Source organism: Lepidochelys olivacea (genome assembly GCF_965140295.1).
Source record: "Lepidochelys olivacea isolate rLepOli2 genome assembly, chromosome: 2".
Lineage (NCBI taxonomy): Eukaryota > Metazoa > Chordata > Testudines > Cheloniidae > Lepidochelys > Lepidochelys olivacea.
The window spans coordinates 186,967,930-186,988,246 of record NC_140412.1 but is presented as its reverse complement, the minus strand read 5'-3'; the positions used below and the strand labels follow the sequence as shown (position 1 = coordinate 186,988,246).

Below are 20,317 nucleotides of genomic sequence, written 5' to 3'. Positions count from 1 at the left end.
AGGAGCCGAGCAGTACAGGGACATCTTTCAAAGATATCAGTAATTATAAGGAATAGTACTATGTAGCCAATAAGGGGTAGCACAAAATGCAACTGATCTAGAAGAGGGACAGGAAAACCAGAGGAAACTTTGGAGAAATAATAATAGAATAATAATAAAAACAAAATGTCAAAAAACCCAAAAACCCACAACCACCTTACAAGTGTTTATGTACAAATGAGAAGCTAAAAAAGCAAAAGTAAGTCACCTAGAATTCCTCAGAACAAAAGACGATTCTGATATAATAGATATTAGAGATGTGGAATGACAAAAGTTAGTGGAATACTGTAATACCTGGCTATAAACTATGTAAGACAGACTAGGCCAATTAGGTAGAGTAGTAGTCTTGCATCTTAAGGATTCCATAGAGTCTAGTGAGATAATCATTCTAAGTGAGAGGACCATGCATTTGAATTTGTATTGATATGAAATCCTAAGCTTTAAGAATGTAAATAAATTAGTACAGCTATGTTACTGGCCTCTGGATCAAAAAAGGAAACCTAATGCAGAATGTTGAGAGAACACAGAGGCAGCAAAACCTAAAAAAATAATAAAGTGAGAGTTCAGCTATTCACATATAAACTAAATGGCACAATGGGGCAAAGTTTAGAGAAACACTTTCAACATTTTAAGCGATTGCTTATTTCTGGAACGCAAGAGGAGAGGCTATTCTCAATTTACTCTCAAACAACACACAAGAGTTAGTTCGAAAGTGTCATTAGCTGTGCTGCTAAGTAATAGAGTGATCACAATAGAATTAGAGTCAAAATTCTAGGGGGATGCAAGATACCAAAAAGTGACACACTGACAGTTTCAGAAAGACCGATTTTAATAGACTGAGAGTAGTCAAAAAGTCCCTAAAGGCAAAACTTAAAGAAAGTAAAATCCTTAGAAGTGGCATGCATACTAAAGAAAACAATAGACTCGGACGACCTGCATGCCACTGAACAAAAAGGGAACTCAGGCAGTAAAGTGTAAAGCAGCATGGTGAAATGATAAGGTTAATGAAGTTACTTGAACCAAAACAGCTATCCTTCAAAATTTGGAAATTTGACACTAGTCAGACAGCAGCATAAATTATAGCAGGCAAGAAGAGCCAAAATGGATTTCAAAGAGCAAATAGCTAAATATGTAAAAACAAACACAAAGTTTAGTACATCAGAAGCAGAAAGATTGCAAAAGAATCAGTGAGGTCTGCTAGATCACTACAGACTAAAGGGAACAAGAAGGCATATACGAGTCAGAGACCACCAGAGAAGAAAGGCATCCAGCAACAAGCCTGGGTTAATTTTTTCTCTGGAATAGAAGTTCGTGCATTTGGTATTGTCTTCTGTGAACAATGAGGGGTTCTTAATTGATGGAATATGAGATCTAAAACATACTTCAGCTAGCACTCATATCTGACCACTGCATGCCTCCATAAAATGTCTCCCAGGTTGAGGACGACCTCTGGGAGGTGTATAGACAATGGGATAATTCTGTGGTGATGGCACTGTTTCTAGAGCCTGATGGCTTCCTGGTAGAGAGGGGATTACCACATTCCTCCCTGTTTTTAATATAGTGCATAGCAGACATGTCTGTGAGGATTGGTACCATGGAATTCCAAAGGAGGACAGGAACACTATGCAGGCTAGACTGATGGCCCTCAGCTTCAAGATGGTCAAATATAATCACAGATCCTGGACCCGTGTGTCTTGCACCTGCAGGTGGTTCATGAGGCCACCCCACCCTGTCCCTGGATTGTTTGTGATAAATGTCAGTCAGGGAGGGGACAGAGTCAGATCCTTTTTTGTATGTTCACTGGATCCAGCCACATCAGCTCTTGTAGGATGTGGGACAGGACTGTGACTTTTTTGTTCATGTAGTGTCCAGACAGGGCATACACAGACCTTAGGCACAGTTGTAAGGGCTGAAGATGAATTCTGGCATGCAGTGTTACATATATACATGGCAACATATGGCCTAAGATCTCCAGACATGCACACACAATCATAGTTGGGTTTGACTACAGGTAGTTTACCATCAACTGGTGACACTGGACTCTGCTCTATGGCAGGTAGACTGACTAATAGGGAGTTGATCACAGCTCCTATAAACCCTCTCATCTGAGATGTTGTTGGGGATTATTTCTCATTACTCATGTGGAGTTCTAGTTGGGGGAACAGAGAGAAAACTTATCCAAGGCTGTTGCACTCTCCTGTTGGGATCTGCATCTGATCAGCCTGACATCCAAGTAAGGATAGACATGGATTCCCTCGCCTCAAATATGTTCCTACTACTGCCTTGCACTCTAGCTGCCACGAAGACACTGAAGGGCCATGGTGTCTGTATTTGTTGAGTCTCCTCAGGTCTAAGGTAAGAAGGGGAAGGTCTTCATCCTCTTTGGAATTAGGAAATACTGAGAGTAGAAGCCTCTTCCCTTGCATTCCTTTGGAACCTCCTCTATGGTTCCTAAAAGCAATGAGGCCACCTCTGATTGCATGAGAGGGGCAGAGAAGTGGTGGGTGGAGTCAAGAGTGGAATTAGATGGGGTAGCCATGGAAAGGATCTCTGACACCCATCTGTCCGATATAATGGCAGACCATGCCCAGTGGAACAGGGACGGTGGCTTTGGAAGGTAGTTTGACCTTTATTTGACCAGTTCTGATGTGGTTCCCAGTTGTGCAATCAAATTTGCTGGCATGTCATGGGAGTGGTGTGCATTGCTGAAGAGGAAGAAGGTTGGCGCCCCCCTCTGTCATACCGTGGTATTTTCTGTGCCTGGTATTCAGGATGCCTGTGCTGGTATGCAGGCATCCAAGGCCTCATCTGCAGGTGAGGACTGTATGGCTTGTGATATGGGGATGTATGGCTTGTGATATTCCCCAGGGAATTTAAAGTGGCCTTTGAGTCTTAATGAGTACAGAGCAGTCTGCTGGCTAACGGGCTCTGTGCCCACAAAGGTTAAGCCTTCATTGTGACTTTTACCTCTCTCGGGATACCCAATACTTGGAGCCACAAAGTTCTGCACATCACTGTGGTTACCACAGATCTCACCACAGTGCTGGAGATGTTCATTGTTACTTGGTGTGTCATCCAGGCTACCAGTTGACACAACCTCAACCCTTGATTATGTTTCTTACCACCTCTCTGGCATCTTGTGGAGCACTGGAAGAAGGGGGGGGGGGGTCACCTTGTACTACGTTAAGAAGTTATATTAGGCCAGTAAGACCTGGCAGTTGGCTGCATGCAATTGTAGAGAGAGGCAGAAAAGTGAGACTTTCTCCCAAAGAGGTCAAGCCTTTTCAAGTCCAGGTCTTGGATGGTACTCTTGCTCAACTCAGATTTTTTCCTGTACCACGAACAGAACTAAGAAGCCTGGGTTGGGGTGAGTACAGAAATACTCAAACCTTGTTAAAGGTATTTGGTACCTCTTCTCAACCTGTTTCATGGTGGGCATTATTGTGGCTGGCACCTGCCACAGGGCCTGGTTGGATCAAGCAGCCCCTTCTTTCTTGGGATGGTAATATTATCCAGGCCAAGAACTGATAAGATGTCATATAATTTGGTATTTCTCTTCTACCACTGCTGTCTCTATCTCCAGAGGGAGTGCCTAGAACGCTTTAAAGTCATCAGGCATTGGTACCAATGCCAAGGATACTGCCTTTTCAGGAGATGAAGCTAAGAGGTTCCGTAGGTGGCAATATGGGGTGCTGGTGTTGCTCTACCCTAGGATCTGGTTCCTCCCAATATTCCAGCATACATGGTCTAGCCAGAGATGCTGACTGGGAACGTGACCTCTTCCTCTATTACAGTGAAGACCGGTTCCCCAATGCCTGAGATGGTGGCATTACTGTTGACTCTTGGGCATTGACCAGTCCACTGCCAGTCTTGTGGTGGTGGCTGATCCCTGTAGGGGATTTTGGCAAGCCACTCCATGGTATTGACCTCCATTCTGAGGAGAGGGGGTTCTCAGCTTGAAGATGGGGAGAATGTATGCTCAGGTTATAGTGAGGAGGAGACGACCTCCTCTACGAGCAACAACGACTTACATGGCACTCTCAGTACCACGGTCTGTACCAGTAGCAGCAGGTGCTTCGGCACTGGTGGTTTTTCCAAGTCTACCTTGGGCTCGTTCACCGTGGTTGGTGTTGATGCTGAGGGGGTAGGTCCTGGAGCCAGGGTCAGTGCTGGTGTGGTCTTGGGTGCCATAGGCTGCTCCATTTCCCTAGCCCTCAATGCAATGCAAGACCTGGTGGATTTCTCTGCAGAGGCTTTGCATTACTGTCTTTATGGGAGGACACCAAAAGTTCTGTCTGGAGTCTCTACCACTATGGTTTAAGCAACCTGTTGGTGCTAGACTTTGACGCTGTAGTTGGTGGTCCCTGTTTTGATGCTGATATGTGCTTTGGTGCCATAGCAGCTGTGCCCTGTTTCTTTTGTGGTGCTGTTTTGTTCACACTGGTATCTTGTCTGCTGCAGAGGGTGCTGAATGAGCCTGGTTTGTCCTCTAGCAGGATTTGGAACTCGTCTCCTCAGGCCCTAAGACAGACCTTTATGAATTGTTCTGGAAAGTGGCATTTGAACCTTGTGTTTTATGACTTAACATAATCTAGCAAGAAACATCAGGCACATTGAACATCTTCTTGGTATGTGTGATTCTCCAAGGCAGAAGAGACACCTACTGCATTAAATCTTTTAGGGGGACTAGTCCAGCGCAGCATGAACAGGGCTTGAAGCCTGCAGGTTTCAAGTCTGTCATGTTAAGGAGCTCTTTAGAGGGCGGGTTGACCTCCAATAATCTCCAATATCCCAGCAGTTGAAGAGGAAGATAATCAAAGGAGTTCTGAAGAAGTTCACAAGATTTGAAGAAGGCTGAGCCACATCTATGGTCAGACATTCACCATGTTCCATTTTGCTGCCACGGGTGGTAAGAACGGACTGGCTATTCCATTCTTTATGCGCTCAGATGGGAGCATGGTGTGGCACAGGGTGTACATGAAGCCCCAACAGACACTGCTACTCAAGAAATTCCAGTCACATGCATGTCTACAGTGGGATCTACACTGACACATGCTCTAAGAACAAGGGAGATTTCAATAAAATGGAGAAGTAGGAAATTCAAAAGCAATAAAAAAAAATACTTCTTCACACACCATATGAAACTAGAACTCACTGCTACATTGTGTTGTTGAAGCCAAAAATATTAACATTCAAAAAGTGATCAGCTATACATATGAAGAATAATAATATCCAGAGTTGTTTTAGTTAATGCTAACAAATTTTGGGAAGAGATTAAGCCTCATGCTTTAGGGCTTAAACCAATCTGTAACTACTAGGAATTAGGAAGAGACCTAACTGGGGAGAAGAAGGGCCTACATTATCTTGCACCTTCCTCTGAAGAACATGGTGCTGACCAATGTTAGAGACAGGACACTGAACTAGACAGACCACGGATCTAATCCAGTGTGTCAATTCATTTTCTTCCTAAATAAGGAGTGAATCATCATTTAATTGAGTCTGTGAACCATTATTACTGGTGGTAATGCAGAAGAAAGAACCCAGTTTCACTTTCAGTGTCAGGTTGAGTTTGTAGAGCTGGCAGTTAAAGGCAGTTTTTCCCCTGTAAACTGAATGTTTGGCCTAGAAATCAGAAAGACAGTAACTATTCAACCCCATTTTTACAGAGTAATTTTTCAGAGAAGACTCTCACTCAAAACTTGAAGGAAAACTCTAAATAGATATTAAAAAAAAATACCTGAGAAATTTGAAAAAAGCCTTGTATAGGTAGAGAACCTATGTTTGAGTAACCACTGCTGAGTTTCCTGGATTGTGGCTGAAGGATGAAGTTGCTGTGAGAAACAGGGTTGAAGACGACAATTTTGACGTTAATTTTTTTTTAATAAAACAAAATCAACTACTTTTTTACATTATTAAAAACAATTAAGTATCTAATTTCCTTTCATCAGAACACAGCAATAATTAAATCAGTATGAATCGCCTCCACTTCACCGATTATTCAGCAATTAGGTACAAGGTTTGCATTGTGTAAAGACCACCGAACAGGAAACTAGATACTCACATCTCCAGACCCTTGAGAAGTTCCATCTCCTTGATGATTTGGGGAGGAAGAATTGCTATGGTGGAGAGGTGGAACAAAAATAATGATATTACTGGATTTTTAAAAGTTAAGAGAATAAAACCATTCAAGCATTATTGATAAAAGTAACCTTCAATTTCCAAAATGATAAAAAAAAATCCCTATTTTATGGCAGCAGCATGATTCCTAGGTTAAAGACCACTTAGGGAATAAACTGGTCTGGTGGAGATATGCTGTAAGAAAGAGGAATATCATCACTTAGACTGTGCAAATCACTTGGTTCCTAATCTAATCCCTGCTAGTCAACTGAAAAAGCAGCACCCATAATAAACTCACACATCCAACCATCTATCTTAAAAGGAAGAAATGAATAGTGGTCACAGGATTGAAGAGGTAAGAGAGGTGCTGTCCATCCTCTGATGCACAGGTCAGTCACAAAAAAGGTAGAGATGCCAGGATCAGCTTTCTGAACACCCTGAAAAAAATTAGTGGTTCTCCTGAATGTTGCATTAGTGACAGTAAATTACACCAATACTTTACATTTATATAGCACCTTTCAACCCAGTTGCTTGTATTTTATACATATGGCACCACTGCAGAGGCCTCTGACAAGGAGGGCATCAGTCAACCAGAGCAAAACATGAGATAGAATAGTAGGCTAACCTCTACTCTTACATAACATTCAGCTCAGATAGGTTCCGTTTTTAAAGTCTAATCTGAAAGACTGATATAGATACTGGCCTGGAGTTCTATTCTGAGGCTTAGACTTAAGGATGTGCCAACCATACCAAAATGTGAAACACATGTCTACAAGACAAATGAAATATTTAAAACCTGATATTTAGATTACTAAGCAATCGTTTCCAGCAGAGCCTATAGGTTTCAGAGCTAACCTGTGTACTTTTTAAAGCTTTTCTCTGCAGAAAATGCTTCTGTCAAACATTCTTCTCCCCCCCCCAACACCCCCGTTAGGCCAGGTCTGAAGGGTAAAATCTGTAATCTGTCACTGTCATGGCGTCTCCTTCCCAAATACCATCATAAGCAAAGAGATGCATATTAAATGTTTTCTGTAAGTGCTTCAACTACAGCACCTACTACCAGTAAGCCACCACCCTTGAAGATAAAAAAGTAGAAAGACAAAAGAAAAACATGGAGAGAAAGACAACACTCTTGATCATAAATCTTCCCCTAGGTCCCTCATCTTTAGTTGTGCTATCTCACCTGACTCCCCTTGGTTTAAATGAAGGAAGGAAGATTGATTAACTACTTAGCAGCTATTCCTGGTATTTCACTTTGAATTTCTTAGATTAGATTTACTGTAATATCCCCCTTCTCTTACAGGAATTAGTTATAGTGGTACAAGCACTTTTATACCAATATTACTGTCCACACGAGAGGGGGTTGTACTGCTATAACTTCACTGATACAGTTTAAGTGGTCCGACTTTCATGTAGATAAGGCCTTAGCAAGTACTTTTCCTTTTAACTGGGATATTTACTATTAATTGTGCTAGGGTCAATAAATTAAAGTTTCCAGCAGTGGATACTGAGGAGGGAAAATATGATTCCTGGGGTTGGAGGAATAATTTTACAATTGAAAAAAAATGCCAAAAGTATCGGAGTTCTGAAAAATGTTGGCCACAGTTTTACATTCCCCCCCCCCCCCCTTGCAGCTTAATTTTGGGGACTGGTAGTCAAGCTTTCATATTTATATATGATCTACATTCAAATTAAAGGAAAATGCTTTAAGCATAAGATTGATTTTTTTAAAAATACCTCAGATTAAACTACAGAAAAGAAACTTACCTGTCTGGGACACTGTAGGTACTATGTTGAGCAGAGGTAAAAGTTGGTGTTGGGGTAGGGCTGTTGTTTACAAATGCTGTAGGAGTATCAGGCCATGGTGAGCACTGATGATACAGAAAAGAATTAAACAATACATTTATCCTAAAACCTATGTCACTTTGGCATGTAGTCTTACACTCAAAAGCCCTAAATTCACTCTTGTAGAATTTTAACCTTAATTTTAATTAAGTTTCCTCCACCCCACTTGTTCCATGCATCTATCTGATCCTGACCAGGAATTTTAACTAAAACAAAGCTTTTTTTTTTTTTTCCTGTTCCATGAAGGAAATTCCTATTTATTAACAACTTGATTATTGCTTTCTAATGACACAATGAAGGTGGTGATGATGGAGCTGATGGAAGGACTGCAGAGATTATTCAGTTAATAAAAAGTTTTTTAAAAATGAACACATCTGAAATCCGCACAAAACAACCCCAGTAGGCTGCAAATGGCTACAGAAGGTTCAGGAATAGTGAGTATAAGCAAAGCGGAGAAACTAGATTTCAAAATGGCACTCAGTCAATAAGCTTAAAATGTGCCTACCCTGACAGTGCTTACATCAGCTGTTACTCTGAGATGTCTAGCAGTATTTCTTTTTCAGACTATCATTCTTTGGACTGAAATTTAAAAGTTATTTAGTATATGACTAAATTGATGCCCCCATGCAGTTTTGCTTTCTCTTAAGTTTCATGCTAAGCTGGGAGTTTCATTCATGAAGTAACTCATCACAAGCATTTACTGATAAACCCACTGTCAAGTTAGGTCAATTTTTTAAAAAAATCTACCAGCCAGGATAAAGGCCCTTTAAAATTACACTGGTTTTAGTGCTCCAAATGCTTTATCATAATCTATTAAAAATTAAATTAATTTTTAAAAAAGATTTAGGTTTTAATAAAGAAACGTGCAAGGACAAATGGATAAACTCTAAAACAAGCAGCCAAAGAGAGATTAAATGAACTGAAGGTCAAGACCATGCTAGACATGCCAACACAGGTTTCTGATACACTCTCCAAGATTGTCTGTTAACCCAAATATCAGCTAAAGTTTCTCTAAGGCAGTTTTTAAAGCTATTTGTTGAGAAGCAAGAGCTAAACAGTGAGTCCCAGAATTTAACAGGAGTCTACACTTCAAAATGGAAGATTCAGTGAACTTGAAATGCCTCATAGGTTTGAGTACTGAAAGGTCCTTTTATCGACTAGGAACCACAATAACATGAGAAAAATCTTATGCTGCCTGCACATTTTTTTGACATGCTTATTAATGGTTTTGTACGAGAAGTCTGGCTTTCACTTGCCAGCAATGGGTACACCAAAAATCCTAAAACCGGTTAACGTTCCTAGAGACACTGGCTTGGGGCCTCAAAAGCTGGAAAACTTGGAAATCGCATATAAAGTGGACTCACTCTAGAGGTGGATTTGTGATCTTATCATTTTATTAATACAAAGAATGTCACATTGTTACCGTGTACAGATATAGCCAATGCTGGCATACTAGACTGCGACTTCACTCATACTAAACATGATCGTTCACTGTTACCCAGTACTCCCCCACCCATTCTGTCATATCTACCTGACGCCTCTCATCATAAACTAAGACTCTAAGCTCTCAGGGACAAGGACTCCATTATATGCGTGTACAGTACCTAACACAATGGGGCTTTGATCTCTAATGGTGAGCTCTAGGTACGACCACAATACAAATAATAAAACTAACGAGCCATCTATTTCTCTAGCACTAAGAGGAAAGTTTAGAGGGTGGAAGGTTTCTGACATCCCTAAAACATCACACGGCCAGGATACTACCTCCTGCCTGTGCTCTAGTGAGGCAATTTTCTGTATATACTTACCACTGGGACATTGTCTTTTGAACGGTTTTGATTTTAATACAGCTTATAGTGAATTTCTTCAGTTAAAGCTGCCAAAGATTTTTTAATTTTAACTTTTTAGCATTTACACCAAATCAGAATACCCTGAGACTCTGGAGTTCTGGAAGTAACACTGCACAGTGGGCTTTTGACTAACTTTAAGGAGAAATAAAAAAACCACTCAGTTCAGTTGGGACAGTGGGGTAATTTCCTTTGAAGATTCTCAAATTCTCAACCTCCAAAGTCCAAGAGACTCCACTACAAATAAGACAAGAATTACATCTGTCTTACTCTTTGGCTGCTTTCCTGAAGAGTTATTGTTCAAAAAACCTGAATTTTCTGACACCATAATTTGTGATAAAATACTATATGATAGGGCCCTACCAAATTCGTGGTCCATTTTGGTCAATTTCAGGGCCACAGGATTTTAAAAATCTAAAATTTCATGATTTCAGCTCTTTAAATCTGAAATTTCATAGTGTGGTAATTGTAGGGATCCTGACCCAAAAAGGAGTTATGGAGGCAGGGTGGTGGTGGTGGGGTGTTGCAAAGTATTGTAGGGGGGATTGCAGTACTGCCACCCTTACTTCTGTGCTGCTGCTGGCGGCGGTGCTACCTTCAGAGTTGGGTCCTCAGTCAGCAGTTGCCACTCTCCAGCCACTCAGCTCTGAAGGCAGTAGCACAGAAGTAAAGATGATATGTATGGTATTGCCACACTTACTTCTGCGCTGCTGCTGGCAGGGCGCTTCCTTTAGAGCTGGGCGCCCAGCCAACAGCCACTGCTCTCCAGCTACCCAGCTCTGAAGGCAGTGCACAAGGGTGGCAATGCCAGGACCCCCCCTAAAATAACCTTGTAACCCTGCTGCAACTCGCTTTTGGGTCAGGACCCCCAATCTGAGAAATGCTGGCCTCCCCTGTGAAATCTGTATAGTATAGGGTAAAAGTGCACAAAACACCAGATTTCAGGGTCTGTGACATGTTTTCGCAGCTGTGAATTTGGTAGGGCACTAGTGATAATGCTTACTCAGTCTTTTTCCAGTACTCTGAACATAGTTACAACATATTTGTTTTGCTTAAATTTTCAAGGTTCCCCCCACAAAATGAGGAATATTTAGTCAAGTGATTAAAAAAAATTAATCGCTCGATTAATCGCACTGTTAAACAATAAAATAACGTTTATTTAAATATTTTTGGATGTTTTCTACATTTTCAAATATATTGATTTCTATTACACAGAATACAAAGTGTACAGTGCTCACTTTATATTATTTTATTAGATATATGCATTGTAAAAATGAAAAGAAATAGCATTTTTCAATTCACCACATACAAGTACTGTAGTGCAATCTCTATCGTGAAAGCACAACTTACAAATGTAGATTTTTTTTTTATGTTACATAATTGCACTCAAAAACAAAACAATGTAAAACTTTAGAACCTGCAAGTCCACTCAGTCCTATTTCTTGCTCAGCCAATCGCTTAGAGAAACAAGTTTGTTTACATTTACGGAAGATACTGTTGACTGCTTCTTATTGACAATGTCACCTGAAAGTAAGAACAGGTGTTCGCGTGGCTCTTTTGTAGCCAGCGTTGCAAGGACAGTGCCAGATATGCTAAACATTCATATGCCCCTTCATGCTTCGGCCACCATTCCAGAGGACATGCTTCCATACTGATGATGTTCCTTAAAAAAAAAAAAGTGTTAATTAAATTTTTGACCGAACTCCTTGGGGGAGAATTGTATGCCTCCTGTTCTGTTTTACCCACATTCTGCCACATTATAGTTGTCTCAGATGATGATCAAGCATATGTTTGCTTTAAGAACACTTTCACAGCAGATTTGACAAAATCCAAAGAAGGTACCAATGTGAGATTTCTAAGGATAGATCCAGCACTCGATCCAAGGTTTCAGAATCTGAAGTGCCTTCCAAAATCTGAGCAGGACGAGGTGTGGAGCATGCTTTCAGAAGTCTGAAAAGAGCAACACTCAGATACAGAAACTACAGAACCCGAACCATCGAAAAAGAAAAATCAACCTTCTGCTGGTGACATTTGACTCAGATGATGAAAATGAACATGCATTGGTCTGCTCTGTTTTGGATCGTTATTGAACAAAACCCGTCATCAGCATGGACATATGTTTTCTGGAATGGTGGTTGTAGCAGGAAGGGACATGAATCTTTAGTGCATTTGGCATATAAATATCTTGTGACGCCGGCTACAACTGCACCATGCTGTTCTCACTTTCAAGTGACATTGTAAACAAGAAGTGGGCAGCATTATCTCCTGCAAATTGTAACCAAACTTGTTTGTCTGAGCGATTTGCTGATGTAGGACTGAGTGGACTTGTAGGCTCTGAAGTCTTACATTGTTATTTTTTGTACATAATTCTTCATTTGTAAGTTCAACTTTCATGATAAAGAGACTGCATTAGTACTTGTATTAGGTGAATTGAAATATACTATTGTTTATCATTTTTACAGTGCAAATATTTGTAATAAAAAATATGAAGTGAGCATTGTATACTTTGCATTCTGTTCTAATAGAAATCAATATATCTGAAAATGTAGAAAAACGTCCAAAAATATTTAATAAATTTCAATTAGTATTCTATTGTTTAACAGTGCGATTCATCAAGATTAATTTTTTTGAGTTAATTGCATGAGTTAACTGTGATTGACAGCCCTAATAGTTACACAATATGCACATTAAGAGTTGTATGCTGCTCTCACTGTAGCACTTTACATTAAGCCATGCTGCAATTACTGTTCATAATATATTAAGATGATCAAGAAAATGAATAAATGAGACAGCCAGTCAGAGGCAAGACAAGGATATTTGTGTCCACCACTGCACAGTAAAGTGGTTGCTACTTATTAAACATCTTCTATTTGATATCAAAATAGTAAAACAAATGATATCCCTAATTTCAACCAATTAAACATTCTCAACCTTTCAATGGCCTAATATTTATTCACCCTTACTTTCTCTTAAGCCACTGACTTCAGACTAGAGTGTCTCACATGAACTTCATTTCTCTTTAAAAAGCCTTGTTTATAGAAAGTTTTTTTTGTATCAGAATGGATTAATATTACATGACAACAGCAAGATAGAGGTCAGCATTGTTATATACAACTGTGTCGTCTTGCAGAAGAACCAGAAATATTTTCCAACAAGCCAGAGTTGCTTTAATCATATCTGCAATAACTAAAAATGTTATCCATGGAACAATCCTTCATTATTCCATTTTGTAATATCCCAGGGTGGATAAAAATCAATTATTAAAAAAAAAATCGAATTTTTTGGATAAAATAGTTTTTTCCCCCTCAAAAAGCATCTAAAGATAGTTTTAACTAAGATACATTATAGCTCAAAGATATCTCGTCATGGTATAGGGATTATAAATTCTAATTCTATAGTATGAGATATATTCATGTAATGTTGAAGAAAAGTTTTGTAAATGAGTTCCGATAGTCCATGGATTAGGGACCCAATCTTATCGGGTCTGTATAGATTATTTAGGGTAATCTTTCTATCTACCCAATGGGACTCAGTGCTCAGTCTGGAAGATACCATCAGAGATGCTTAGTTTTGCAGTTTTCAAACTGTGGATTTGTGTCTCCAGAGACAACACGCTTGTTAACAGCAAAAAATGTTTTAAAATAAATAAATAACTAGAGGTGAGAAATAACAGACCTCAACCCTATTGTCCCTCTGCAAATTTGTGTATACAGAGTCAATCCCTTACCTCTCCCTAAAAGTGCAAAGCTTCAAAAAGTTCAATGAATAGAAGATTATTGGGGCAAAAGAGATCTGAACAATGAGAAGTCTGGAGAGAAATGTGAGGACGGAGGGACAGGCAGTAAAAACAAAAGTGAAACTGTTTGAGCAGCATATACCAGAAGTCTTGAGGTCTTTCCGAGTATAGCCTTCATTGGATTTGAGATCGAGAAGGGAAAACCTATAATGGTAGCCTGCCGAAAAAGAGACCCAGTTTGGGAATATTTTAATGAAGTTCCTCTACCTGTGGATGAGACAGGCATGCGTGCAAAATGCAAACAGTGCAACAAAGAAATGCAAGGCCTGGTTGCCCGAATGAAACAACATCATGAGAAGCGTTCCTTCTCAGGAGGAAGCTGCGTTGAAGATGATGAAAGGAACATGTCTGAACATGCAGGATCTTCAGGTTGGTAAACTTTTATTTCATACTTCTTTCCTAAGGACTGGCTGTCTTCCTTCTGGACTATTCTTGAATTCTCATGTTTGTGCAAAATATATAGTTGTTACTCTACAGTACAGTTAGATGCAGTTGTGATAAAAAATAAAAAGCGGACATTGTAAAAGGAAGATCTGCCTATCTCACCTTTAAAGTAGTACTGAGTGTCAGTGCAATGAGTAATACTAAATGAGCAGTATGGGAATAATAATTAAATAACTGCATTGACTTATTTTGTTTAGGAGAATCTATCCTCAACATACAGGATTCTGAAGACTATCCACCTTCACGATCACCACCATTTTCTATAGTTTCAGAGTTATCTGCCAATGATAGTGTTTCAGTCACATCATATATGTCACACAGCCACAGTATATCACTTGTAGCAAAAAATCTCCATCATCCAGAAACAACCATAGATAAGTTTGTGATAAGAACCAGCAGATTACAAAAAGAGGTAATTGATGAAAAAATTGCCCGGTTTGTTTATGCAACAAACTCTCCTTTCTGTATGATTGAGAACCCACACTTCATTAACATGGTTCAGTCATCAAGACCAGGATATAAGCCACCCAACAGAACAGATGTCACAGGCAAATTGCTGGATAAAGTGTATGAAAGAGAAATAGATCAGTGTGCAAAAGGTCTAGAGGGTGAAATTGTTAACCTGAGTCTTGATGGGTGGAGCAATGTCCACCATGATCCAGTTGTATGTGCTTGTGTGACAACAGAAGAAGGGAATGTCTTCCTTCCAAACAACTGATACATCAGGAAATGCACACACAGCAGAATACTTACAAGAAGTAGCAGTAAAAGCTGTAACAAACTGTGGAAAAAAACCTCAAAATGTCTAGTACGCAGCTTGGTCACAGACAAGGCTGCAAATATATCCAATATGAGAAGAAATTTAGAAGGGAGTCCCAAGCTAATAACATACGGTTGCAGTGCTCATTTGATACACCTCCTAGCCAAAGACTTCAGTGTTCCAGAAATGAAGGCTAATGTTGTTGAAATTGCAAAATACTTCCTTAACAACCACTTTACAGCAGCCGCTCTGAAAAAAGTGGGAGGAACCAAGCTAACTCTCCCACAAGACATGTGCTGGAACTTAGTAGGGGACTGTTTTGAGCACTATATCAAGAATGGCCTAATCTGATGAGAGTTTGTGAACAAAAACGGGAAAAAATAAGATGGCACTCTCACAGCCAAAGTTCTCAACATTAGGCTTCAGAGAAATGCTGAACACATGCCGAGTACCCTGAAAACTTTTTCTGAAGCCTTGAACAAATTGCAGGGAAATAGCTGTTTTATTGCTGATGCTGTTGAAATTTGGAAGGCACTGAGTGAGATCTTAAAAAGAGAAATATGCAATGACAGAGTTAAATTACATGCATTAAAAAAACAAATGGGACAAGCACTATCTCCAGCTCATTTTCTTGTAAATATTCTCAATATTCGGTACCAGGGTCAAACCTTAACTGCTGAAGAAGAGGAGTTGGCTCTGACATGGACATCCAGCCATCATCCCTCCATAATGCCAACAATAATAAATTTCAGAGCTAAGGGTGAACCATTCAAGAAATATAGGTTTGCTGATGACGTTTTAAAGACAGTCACACCAGTGAACTGGTGGAAATAACTTAAGCACTTGGATTCAGACACTGTTGAAGTGATCATCTCACTTTTAACAGCAGTAGCTTCTTCTGCCAGTGTAGAAAGAATACTTTTCTTCCTTTGGACTAATTCATTCCAAATTGAGAAATCGTTTGGGAACTGAAAAAGCAGGAAAGCTTGCTTTACTTTTCCAGATTATGAACAAACAGGAAAATGAGGGTGAAGGCAACTGAGTCAGCTGCAGAAGTCAATATTTTCTCATGTTGACCTGGCTGACAGTCGATTTAATTTTTTTTTTAAAATATTTCATTTAACTATTTTAGTTAAAAACAATTTTAACAAAAACAAACCTGATTTAAAAAAAACTTGAATGTTTAACTAAAATTCAAAAATTCATATGCTTGTTTTGTTAAAATATTATAGGTTTGATGTTGAAGAAAAAAATGCAGAATACATAACACTATTGTTTTAGTTAAAGAAAACAATTTAAATGTCTGTCTGGTGATGTTCTCCTCCTAATACAACATGGCAAGAAAATCCTCCAAATATTAATGATTAACCTGTTGAATTGGAGATATTTATGAAGTCATTGGGAGGTGAACTATCTGCATCAATTACTTTTGGTAAATGAAATAAACAATCATTTTCTGATATAGCTGTAAAACTAATCTGAAAAGTTTTCAAAATAAATCACTTAAAAATGTATAGTGTGTACCTTCTAAAAATGAGACCTACATCTATCTCTGAGTTGTGAAAAATATGTATTAAGGTATGTATAACAACCAACAAGAATGTACTTTTATGTGGAAATCCATGATTCAATCGAGTCTTCCTGACTAGTGATTTAAATCAGGATTTAAATCAAATCCACCCTGTTAAGACTCATTCTCAGTTGCTTGGAAATAGAATTGCAAGAGCATGCTTTAATTTTTGAGATTCTGGGGTCCAAGTATGCCTGACCAAAGAGCCTCAATTTCCTTCACAAGAACATCAGGTCCTGTTGAATAAGGCTATCAGAAATAAAGCTGCTTGGTTGACCGTATTTCTTTTAAATACAGTTTAAATATCAAAGGACATGATAACCAAGCAGCATTACAGAGAATTTTACAAATTACAGGGTTGGGATGTTGATAAGAATTCTCCCCAAACAGAAAAGATATTCTGTTATAGTGATCCAGTCTGTGCAAGGAGAGAAAGACCATTAGTCATTTTGAGTTCTTTTCCCACCCAAGCAGTAGTTTGTTGTAAATCTCTAGTTTGGAGTCTCATTCCAGCAATCAAACCCAAATTCTGCTCCATATAGTTAATCTCAGCAACTAAAGTTGCTAGTGAAATTTTGTTCAAGTTTTTGCAGTCTGAAGCTTCAGCAGCTCATCATTCTGAGGGATGAAAATTGTTGAGATACACATACGGTGATAATTGCATAATTTTGCAAATGATCGAACTCTCATCTTCTCTGTTGCCCTTTGCTAAGAGCTCTGTTTTTTCTCTTGGGAATTGTGGTCTATTAAGTGACCATTCATAATTCCCATTCATAATGAGGGCTTCTAGAAGCAGTGTGGAGTATGTTTTCTGTTTATTCCCAGCTATTGCACAAAAATTTTCGAGAGTTGCATGGAATGCGGCATTAGCATGTTCTGCCTCTTTCATTTTCTCTAGTAGGTTAAAGAAGACAATCTACATATTGAAGAATAAATGTAGATTTTAAAAGGTACTTTAAGAGGTAATTTGGCAGAACCTGAACTTGTCCTGTGCCTGGTCTTGTCTTAATAAACTTCTGAACCACTCCAAGGCACCAGTTGCATTCAAATGTTGCTCGGTCCCAGCTAGAGGTCTGACTGCAAACCTTTTAAATTCACTCCTGGGAGAGGGCAGAATATTCCAACCAAGTGTAAGCACCCGCCCTCCCCCGCCCCCCGCAGCTTCTCTTATGTATACATTTCCTCCCTTTGCTCCGCCCCTAATTAACACACCTTACTGCCCATACCATGAATAAAGGTGCCACCAATTAACCATCAGCAAATAACTAAAAGCCAGAATTAGACAATTTAACTATTTTCCAGTCTTCCAATGGGCAGCTGCAGAGCTGCCTTCGTTCCTGTTACCAGATAATACTATACAAATAGAATCATACAATATCAGGTTTGGAAGGTACCTCAGGAGATCTAGTCCAACCCCCTGCTCAAAGCAGGGCCAGTCCCCAATTTTTGCCCCAGATCCCTAAATGGCCCGCTCAAGGATTGAACTCTCAACCCTGGGTTTAGCAGGCCAATGCTCAAACCACTGAGCTATCCCTCCCCCTCTTTTAATCAACACTTAAAAGAATGCTCAGATCTCTAAAATAAGGGCAACTGAATGGACAAGAAAAACCAACTCTGTAGCGTGCACCCTGAAGGTAGGTTCTCTTTTCCTAACCTTCCTTGGAATGTTCAACTCAAAGGGATCATAATACAGACATAGTTTGTTTATTTAACCCTTCAACAGATAAACCCTTGTGCCATAGCAGGCTGCCCTCCACAATAGATAAGGTAAGGTAATAGGAGGAGAATATTGGTCAGTAAGGGCTTCCCACTGCAGCTGGAGGGCCCCCCTGAGGTCTTCCAGATTAATCAGTCCTTCAGTTTCCTAAAGACCTGGGGTGATGGGTTCACAGCTTTCTTCGGTCATTTTCTTACCATTTGCTTGCATTACAGAATTATGCAAATTCAAAACTACACGGGCATTCTGAAATATTAATTGAAACTGAAGTTAGCTGAACAGCTTTGGCAGGAACATGATGAAATAGTTAACCAAGATCTGAAGTCCCAGGTGCTTGGAGACCAACTTACAAGATGAGACTCAAAGGGATGCCAAGTAAGAAGGCACCTTTCGTATTATATCAAAAGAATAAACGTTTCAAATGTTTTGGTTAAGAACTGAGGTTTTTGCCAAATGAAACGCCTCCATGCTATAGAAAGTGAAATTTCTAAAAAAAAAAAATAAAAATAAAAAGCAAGCAGCACTGAAGTGACCCTGACAGCAGTGCTGTCTGAACTCAGGATTACAGAGAGGATACTGCTGTACAAATTTGGAGATCATATTCTGATGGATTTATTGCAGCCTTGGAATAAGGATGCTGGAATTCCCCTTTGACTTAGGCAATGCACAAAGATACATTTGCAAATGAGAAGGAACATGACTAAGACTCTGGTTCCCTTCATTATATCATGGCTCAGACCATGGACAAAAGGATTAACCTTAAGAGGACCTAAAAGCCCATGCTCAGATTCTTAAATTTCATAATCTGAGCTAAGTAATTCCCCAAAAGTAGTATTCTGCTCAGAGGAAATAGAAAGACTGCTCTTGACAAAATCTGGACCAAATCCATTGTCAGAAAAACAAACAAACAGTAAGTACTTAGAGATGCTGCCATACTACAGTGGGAAGCCCCAAATACCTCAGTTAGGGTCTTGAGAAGTTGCCATCTGATCTAAAATGAAGACAGCCTTGGAGAAAGAAGGCTCAACATCATCTTCCAAGGTTTGTAACTACCTTTTTAAAGGTCCAGGATGTGTCAGAGAGCCATTTGCACACAGATGCCCCTGAACACAAACTCTTAAGCACTGCAGATACCTTCTAGTTCATCAGGTCCTTTGGAGCCACTTCCCAGAGCTGTTTTCTCCCTACTCCCAAAACACTGAAATTCACTCTGAATTTGTGTTTTGAGAAGGTACAAAGTTACCTAAAAAGTCAAAGATTGTGGGTCCTGGGAGAAGTCCACTCCCTATCCGAAGTATCATAACTACAGCAATGAATGAAAAAAGAATTAGAGGCCTTTTTATGACTACCCTAAATAAGATCCTTATTCTCAGGAACAAAGTCACTTTTCAGATTTAAGAGTGTGTGCTGCTTGATCAGCATGACTATTTATAGAGCCCCCATAATGGCATGTCAAAGAACATATAAAAATATAGGGTTCCTGTCCCAAATAGCTTTTAGTCTAACATGACCATATAAAAGTAAAAATTCTGTTTGTGTTGTAAGTTACTTTAAACACAGAGCCAGAAAATGAGGAAGTTACTGTCCCCATAATGCTAAATCAGCTATGCTGCACATCCTGTACTTTTGGCATTTAACTTGGATATATTAAAAGATACATTTAAGAAGAAACAAACACAAAGAAGTACGAGGTACATGCGATAGAGCCAACCAAAGGTTACTATGATAACCTTAAAATTAAGTGTAACCCACACATATGCTTTATACTGCATCATTTGGCTTTGTTTCTCCAGAGGAGCAGAAGAGAATGCAGCAGTGTGGAGGAAGGAGATATGGTAACATGGAGGATCTTACTTGGATACTGAGTGTCTGCACATGTGCAGAGAGTACGGCATAGTAACTCAGAAAGACCCAGAAACTTCCAGAACAGAGTAGTAGATATCAGACACTCGGTTGCTGTTCTGAGGCTGTATAGGAAGTTTTCACTGTGGGCTACTCACCAGCAATCATACTTTAGTCACCCTTGGAGAGCTGAGCCAATCATAAAGCATTAGATGAGGTGGTCATAAACAGAGGTGCTAAAAGTGGCCCCATGGACTCAACAGGTGACTGACACAGAACCAAGAGACTATCTGCTGTGAGGGCTAGGTCCCAAGCCCTGATCCACTTTGGACATGGGCTG

The 20,317-nt window shown here is 39.6% G+C and overlaps 2 protein-coding genes across 3 annotated transcripts in view; one reads left to right on the top strand and one right to left on the bottom strand.

The window, feature by feature from the left end:
* The window catches only part of UBP1 (upstream binding protein 1), a 60,477-nt gene that overhangs the window by 9,944 nt on the left and 30,216 nt on the right, over positions 1–20,317 (bottom strand). For both annotated transcript variants that reach the window (XM_084618674.1, XM_084618675.1), the window contains 3 exons: positions 7,924–8,027; positions 6,101–6,155; positions 5,777–5,870 (listed from right to left, as the gene is read on the bottom strand). In XM_084618674.1, coding sequence (XP_084474800.1) covers positions 5,777–5,870; positions 6,101–6,155; positions 7,924–8,027 — 253 coding nt within the window. The remainder of the gene's footprint in view (positions 1–5,776; positions 5,871–6,100; positions 6,156–7,923; positions 8,028–20,317) is intronic.
* The window catches only part of FBXL2 (F-box and leucine rich repeat protein 2), a 158,186-nt gene that overhangs the window by 135,317 nt on the left and 2,552 nt on the right, over positions 1–20,317 (top strand). The window lies entirely within an intron of this gene.